The following is a 7,528-nucleotide window of genomic DNA, read 5'->3' on the forward strand; positions in this document are numbered from 1 at the left end:
TTCCCAGCATCAGGGCCTTTTCCAATGAGTCAGTTCTTGGCATCAGGGGGCCAAAGGATTGGAGCTTCAGCCAATAGGTGAACCGACATGGCTTTGTGGTTGCCCAGCGCAAAACCACTGATGCAGCTCAGCAAACTGCTACCAGTCTCACCTGGCTCTCTCTCCCTCTCCATATAAAGCTGCAGAACCCCACCAATGATCCCCACGTTCCCATACCCCTGAAAAGCCACTTCAGCTAGTCTTGCTGGCTTTCCTTACCTTGGTGGGCCTGCTGGCTGACCCAGAGCTGCTCCTCAAAAGCTGACCCCTGTGCAGGAAGTGCCGATTATAACCATCAGCAGCCCTTACTTGATCTGCAAAGTGAAGTTGGCATCTCACCCAACAAACCTGCCTGCAAGCCCATGCCCCTGGGCCCTCAACACCTGCCCCCTGGCACTGTGCCAGGCAGATGGTGTTTGTAGTGCAGGACCACAGCAATTGTCCCATCAATCCTCTCTGGGTACTTACAAGATGGCACTCTGGTTAGAGGACTCTGCACTTCAATTGCCCTGGGCCCGGGTTCATTCCCTGGTGGGGGAATGAATTTCCTGCATGCCAGGCAGTGTGGTCAGAACGGGAAAAGGTGACATCTGGCCTCACCAAGAATAAACACCATTCACTCATGTCATCCTGGGTCACCACCAACAAACTTCAGGAAAACAGTGCATTTCCTGTTTTGCCAGAGCCCTGGGACAGCAAGAACTCCAGTTGTCAATTATTTTTCTGACTATGCAGAGATAAAAAATCCCAGGGTGGGGTAAGGGGCCTTCAGATGGCTGGGCAGTCCCTTTGGGATATTTTCGTGTGTTTTTCTGTTTCTTATAAACCCCGAGCTTTGAAGATTAGTAATTCCAGCACCAAATGAACAGCAGCTTTCCTACCAGACAGAGCCGAGCCAACACTGTCGGTCTGGTCAAGACGCTCAACCTTCCCACAACCTCCCAGAATGGTGACCACACTGGACAGGGCTCTACAGGGAGCAAGTGCTGGAACAGGGAGGGCCCGGGTCAAAGCCAAGCACTACAGCTCGAACAGCAACGAGTGATGTCACCCTGGAAAATGACAATTCCCAAAACCAATCTGGTCCTGCCCCACTTACACTCTAACCCTTAAACCTGAACTATTCCTGTTTAGGCTAGATAATGCAAACAAAACAGGGCACACAAGATTATTTTCTTCTGTTTACAGGTTTATTCAACACAAAACAATCCCTTTCAACTTCACTGAGGTGGCTGACCACGTCCACGACCAAATCCGCCTCTCTGCAAGAGAAGGTACATCAGCATCAGTGGTGTGCCGGGCGCCGGGCCTCATCGTCACTGCAGAGGCTCCCAACATCAGTGTCAGTGGTGCCGGGCACCAGGCCTCCTCATCACTGCAGAGGCTCCCAAATGTAAGGGCTCGGGGATCCAGCCTGCCTCTTACAGACTCTGGGGTCACCTTTGTAAACTGGGAGTGAGGACCCCCATTCTGGGGCACATGGAAGCACCTAGCAACAGGACATGATCCTGTGTCACCATATACACTTTCCCACAAAGCAGACCTAGAGAACAAGCATGTCCCGTCAAGAGCTGCTCAGGGGCAGCAGCTGTCCTGACAGTGATACACCATGCCAGGGCTGAACACTATACTTGGATTAACTACTCTCACAATTAGCTTGAAATAGGTACGACCACCAGCTCTACTTTATAGATGGGGAACTGGGGTCTAGAGCCTGCTCAATCTCCAGTGTCCAGTTCTCAGCTTAGTTCACGAAACTAACCCAGGGGGTAACGCTGACCATTTCTGAACTATAAAATATGACTGTGCCTCATGGAGTGTTGATTTGTGAGATTTCCAGTAATTTCTTTCTTTACAGAAGACTGCAGGCTGTGCCTGAATGTAAAAACCTATTTGGAATGTGTGGTTAGGACATCCCTGAAGCAGCAGATCCAAAGGGTTGAGAGCAAAAGGGGGACACTTACAAACTGGAATTCAGTTGCTGACCCAGCCCCGGCCTCGGCCTTCTTGTCGGCACCAGCTGAAATGAGAAACACAGATTTAGATGCATCAAATGGTCTGATCTACCATAGAACAAAGGCGGACAAGTGACCCAAGCTCATCTTGCAAGAAAAGTCATGTCAACAAAGAATGAAGTACAAGCAAATTACACCCTGCAGTGGGGAGACATCTTCTGAGCCACCTTTGCTCCCGCATTCTCCTGAGCAAGACATGTTTCTAAACTCACAGCCCGAAGTATTGCCTCCTCCAGGAAGGCTGCCTTGACCACAAAGTCGGGACTATATGCCCTTTCTATATGGCACTTCCTATCACTGAGTTACTTCCACGCTTCAGACCAGCACCCAGCTCACAGAGGGAGCTCAGTGACGGGAGCACTAAGAGGTGAAGGGTTCACAGAAACAAAAAGCAACTCTACTATCACCAAGGGAAAGAGGCAAACAAGATGAAAGATCCAGGACCGCCTTGCTCTATACAGCAGCCACCAGTCCCAACTGAGATGTGTGCAAAAATACCACGAGACTTCAAGACTCCGCCCTGCTCTATATAGCAGCCACCAGTCCCAACTGAGACGTGTGCAAAATACCACGAGACTTCAAGACTCGAGAGAACACAAAGTATCTCACTAACGCACATATTAAAGTAACAGTTTAGGGCTTCCCTGGTGGCTCAGTGGTAGAGAATCCACCTGCCAATGCAGGACACCTGGGTTCAATCCCTAATCCGGGAAGATCCCACATGCCTCGGAACAACTTAGCCCATGAGCCACAGCTACCAAGCCTGTGCTCCAGAGACCGTGTTCCACAACGAGAAGCTACTGCACCACAACTAGAGTAGCTGCAGCTGGAGAAAAGTCCACCCAGCAGTGAAGACCCAGCATGACCATATATAAGTAACTTTTTAAAAATTAAGGTAACATTTAAAAATATACTGGAATTTAAAAAAATTTAATATACACTAAACTTTCTATAAAAATGTACAATTCACATTTGAGGGGCAGGGTGATAGCAGTGGCAGGGCTAAATCAGTAATTCATATCCAAATCGACCCTACCTCTGGCCCAAGTCAGACCACACCCACTACAGGCTGCTGCCTACTCAGCAGCAACCCCCAACCAGCGAGCCACTGTATCTTCCCATCTTCATACCTGATCATGCCCATCTCCCCCTGAAATGCTCACTTCCCCACCCTCCACTTCAGGACCAACTGTCACATCCTCTGACCCATTTCCAGTGTACCATGACATCTAAAAAGAGCAACTTTCTCTGAACCAAGAGCCTGTCTGCTGGAGGAATTCTTTCTTAGGAGTATTTAGTTCAAGTGCTCACTTCTATCATTATTTCACATCTGAAGAATCAGGTACCACAAGTAGGAGACAACAGGGAAGTGAAAGTCATTCAGTTGTGTCTGACTCTCTGTGACCCCATGGACTGTATGTAGCCTGCCAGGCTCCTCTGTCCCTGGAATTCTCCAGGCCAGAACACTGGAGTGGGTTGCCATTTCCTTCTCCGGGGGATCTTCCCCAGGTCTCCTGCCTTCCAGGCAGATTCTTTACCATCTGAGCCACCAGGCAGGAGTAGTAAAAGTATAAATTCCCTTTTATACCTTGCTTTTATATCACAAATTACTACTTCTGCAATAAGGATAGTCTCTTTAAAACAAGCTGAATCCCTCCCCATCTTATTACAGAGTAAAACCTCAAGTCCTACCATGGCCCACAACTACAAGACATCCTCATCTAACACTCCTGCCATCTTGTTTGGACAAGCCAGACGCCTTCCCCCAGGAGCCTCACTACTCCCAGATGCTTGCTTCTATCTCACTTTGACAGGACCTTTCCTGCAAATCCTACTGGAAATTTCAATACCTACTCCCCTGCTTTAATTTTTCCCTGTGGCACCCACCGTGGACATGATTATACACTTATTTTTGCTTATTCATCTCCTAACACCAAAATGCAAGTTCAAGAGAGAAGAGCATCTCATCTTTTTATGTACACTACTACCCCCTAGCTCCTAGAATCGTGTCTGGCATAAACCACAGGCACTCAATGTATCTATTGTATGAACAGACATCTGTGGTTCCCATCAATGGGAATATCTGCTATTTAAAAACAAAAGTTTGCATTATTTTGGCAATAAAAGAAACAAACGTGATTGGGCCCTGCCCTCAAGTAACTTACCACACAGGAACACAAAACAAAGAAAAGCATGTTGCTCTCCTGAAAGTTTTCAGTTTTGTTCCAGTTAAAGGTCTTTAAAGTGTTTTGTGTCCCCAGCTCAGACAGCGTCCCTCCTAACCCCCACCCCCGAAGAAGGCAAGACGCACAATGGACTCCAGATGGAATGATCTGAGATGAACCCAAGGACCTTCACTGGTCACCTTGGCATCTTCAAGGGCCGAGCCCCAGGCGGGGGAGAATCCTGAGACTCCACCCCAACACCAGATCCACATGCGGATACTCACGGGGCACGGCGCTTCGTCTGTAGGTGTCTCTGTCGGCTTCCCCTCGAGTGAGTCTTGCAGGTCGCTCTCCCTCCAGACCTGCACAGATTAAACCACAGTATGAACACAGGGAAACACAGGAACTCTGCTCCTTTCAGGTCAGGAAAATTCAAAACTGCTCTCCACTTTCACTTTGCAAAAACTCGGTTATGATGCGTTAATGGGACAAGAACTCCTACACCCAGAACTGTCAGCTAGATACTTGCCATCAGTGACATTCTGACTCCTCAAAGACCTACGAGAATGCACATCCTATTAAAATGTTATACATGGCAACCCACTCCAGTATGCTTGCCTGGAGAATCCCATGGACAGGAGTCTGGCAGGCTCCAGTCCATTGGGGTTGCAAGAGTTGGACACGACTTAACAACTATACCACCACCACACCTGCAAAAGGTCTGCTTTCTTCTATTTCTCAACATAGATTTTCCAAATATCTGGCAAATAAAGAAACCCAGTCATTTCTACAAACATTTGAATAGCCAAAATTTTGAACTTGACCCATCTCTGAAATAGAAAACTTCTAGTGCAAACAGGAAAGGAGTCACCGTAAGCGGCAAGCCTTACCTCCAATGTAAGTATATAAATAAAAGCCACCAAGATTCCTTTAATTCTGCTCAGGCTTTGCCTTATACCTCACTAGGCTGTGAAACATACATATTAAGGCAGATTTAAAAAGCGACAACATTCTAACACTGGAAGGTCAATCTAGCATTCTCTCTACCTTGTTACTCCACAAAATTATCTATAGCATTTATATGATTAAATAAAAGAGTGATTCCAAGGTCCAATGAAGAACCTTTGCTCTACACATATGTAATCCTACCTAACCAGTAGAACACCCTCGTGAGTTTTCATAAAGAATACAAATTCCTGAGCTCCATGACATCTTTCCAGGGAACCTAGGCAGTCCGATGATCATGTTTTTAGTAATCTCTGCATTTCATTACTCAAACTCATAAACGGCTCCTCTGGTACAGGGTTTTTTTTTTTTTTTAAAGAAAATAAGGGAACCATAAACTTGACAAATGCCAATTGTGAGCCAGCAATGATCTCAAGTGAGAAGGTAACTTCCTGCAAACAGGATCCTTTCATAGTGTTACTTATACATGTGTGTGTATACATACAGATATATATGTATATATACACATACACACACTCTCTCTCTACATCTGTTCTGTCCTATTTGGCTTTTGATTATTTTCCTCCCATTGCCAAGAAACTCTTTTCATTTTTTTCACGTGTGGTAAACAGCTTTGCTCTGGACCTCTTGAGGGATAAACACCTTGGTTTACTTGAACTCTCAACACCCTACCACATGTATCTGGCCTGTGTTTAATACCACTTCTTAGGATGGCCTGAAGACCTGTGTTCAATTCCATTCAAGGTTCTAGAACTTGACTTAGATCTTGCATGCCAGAGTACCCCAAAAGCTGATTCCACTCTTTCACCCATTCTGGATCCTGTGGAATTCATGCAACTAAACCTCGAGAGCAAACAAGTGGGGTCTGCTGCAAACAGGGACTTCTAAGATGACAAATACATCTACAAGTCTGTGGTCCAAGGCCATTTTTGCTGGTTAGAAGCAGCCATCTACAAAACCAGAGGGAGCACACAGCTCGCCTGAAAACTGAAAGTGTACATGCTCAAGATGAAATTGAATTCTATCCAGGCAAGAGATGTGCTTATGTGTACAAAGCAAAGAATGACACTAATTCCTGGAGGAAAAGCTAACAAGACCAGAGTTATCTGGGAAAAAGACAACCCATGCTCACGGAAAACAGTGGCATGATTTGTGCCAAATTTCAAAGCAGTCTTCCTGCTACGGTCATCTTTAAGAATTTAAACTTAAACAAGTATGACTTTGTTCTCCTGTATTTAAAAAAAAAAAAAAGTTGATTCCAATGGTGATGTATTAATAAGACCACCTCCTGGACCACACAAAACCCCAGCATTTCACCTCTCCCCCCGAAAGATCTTCAGAGGATGCCCTTGCAGACATCACGTGAGCACTATACCTTTGGGCCTTGGCCGGCCAGTCTCAGGACGGCTGCGGCGCAGGGTGGCGGGCACGATCTCAGGGGGCAGGTGGAGGTAATCACGGAGATACTGGATGCCCTCGTTGGTGAGGTACCAGTAGAAATGTCTCCAGGCAAACTGTTCCTTCACGTAGCCTCGTGACTTGAGAGACTGTAAGACAGAACACCACTGTTAAAACAGAACTAGAGGCTTGAAGCTAGGAAGGCAGTGCAAACAGGAAGCTAAACTGCACAGCAGACGAGCTTCCACGGTGTATCTACCTTACAGCCCTTTAAGGTAGCAGGCGGCACTGGGAGTCCTGACCTCGCCTTGAACACCAGTGGAAAAGCCCCCCTCCACCCACACCCCAGCTACCTGCATGGCTTTCATGACGTGAAGATTGGGCACATTCTTGTCTGCTAGCTCCGGGTGCTTGGGCATGTGGACATCCTTCTTGGCCACCATCACCCCCTCCTTAAAAAGGAGTTCATAAATGGCAATCCGGTTCTTCTTAGGCATCAACATCTGCAAGAAGGAAGAAATCAGCAAGAATACTTCTGAGCACTGTGGCCAGAGCCATAACCCAGTTCATCACCCCGTAAGACTGAACCCACACACAAGAGTCACTATCCAACGGGTAGAAGTCTCAAACATACCGAAGAACATGCAGGAAACAGGAATTTAAACCCCTACAAACTTAAGCCCAACCGTCACTAGTTCCCTCCTCCACCCTGAAAAACAGGATTCATGGAGAAGTTGTCTGCACTTTAAGATAAAACGAGGGTGGGGCTAGGGGGACATTCCCACCTGATTTTCACTCTCACAACGCAAGTATAAACGGGGCAGGGGTCAGACCCTTATAGTGAAAGTCACTCAGTCCTGTCCGACTCTTTGAGAGCCTATGGAATTCTCCAGGCCAAATACTGGAGTGGTCTCCCGCATTGCAGGCAGAATCTTTGCCAGCTGA

The 7,528-nt window shown here is 46.9% G+C and overlaps 1 protein-coding gene across 1 annotated transcript in view; it reads right to left on the reverse strand.

Annotated features, from left to right (window-relative positions):
• Nucleotides 1–1,207: 1,207 nt before the first annotated feature.
• Nucleotides 1,208–7,528, reverse strand: part of RPS10 (ribosomal protein S10) — a 7,080-nt gene continuing 759 nt past the window's right edge. Inside the window, exons 2-6 of the mRNA XM_019985502.2 lie at nucleotides 6,937–7,086; nucleotides 6,561–6,732; nucleotides 4,504–4,581; nucleotides 2,004–2,059; nucleotides 1,208–1,301 (exon numbers count right to left, since the gene is read on the reverse strand). Of these exons, the coding sequence (XP_019841061.2) occupies nucleotides 1,260–1,301; nucleotides 2,004–2,059; nucleotides 4,504–4,581; nucleotides 6,561–6,732; nucleotides 6,937–7,086 (498 nt within the window). The 3' untranslated portion in view covers nucleotides 1,208–1,259. The remainder of the gene's footprint in view (nucleotides 1,302–2,003; nucleotides 2,060–4,503; nucleotides 4,582–6,560; nucleotides 6,733–6,936; nucleotides 7,087–7,528) is intronic.

The sequence above is a fragment of the Bos indicus genome, chromosome 23, assembly GCF_029378745.1.
Source record: "Bos indicus isolate NIAB-ARS_2022 breed Sahiwal x Tharparkar chromosome 23, NIAB-ARS_B.indTharparkar_mat_pri_1.0, whole genome shotgun sequence".
NCBI lineage: Eukaryota > Metazoa > Chordata > Mammalia > Artiodactyla > Bovidae > Bos > Bos indicus.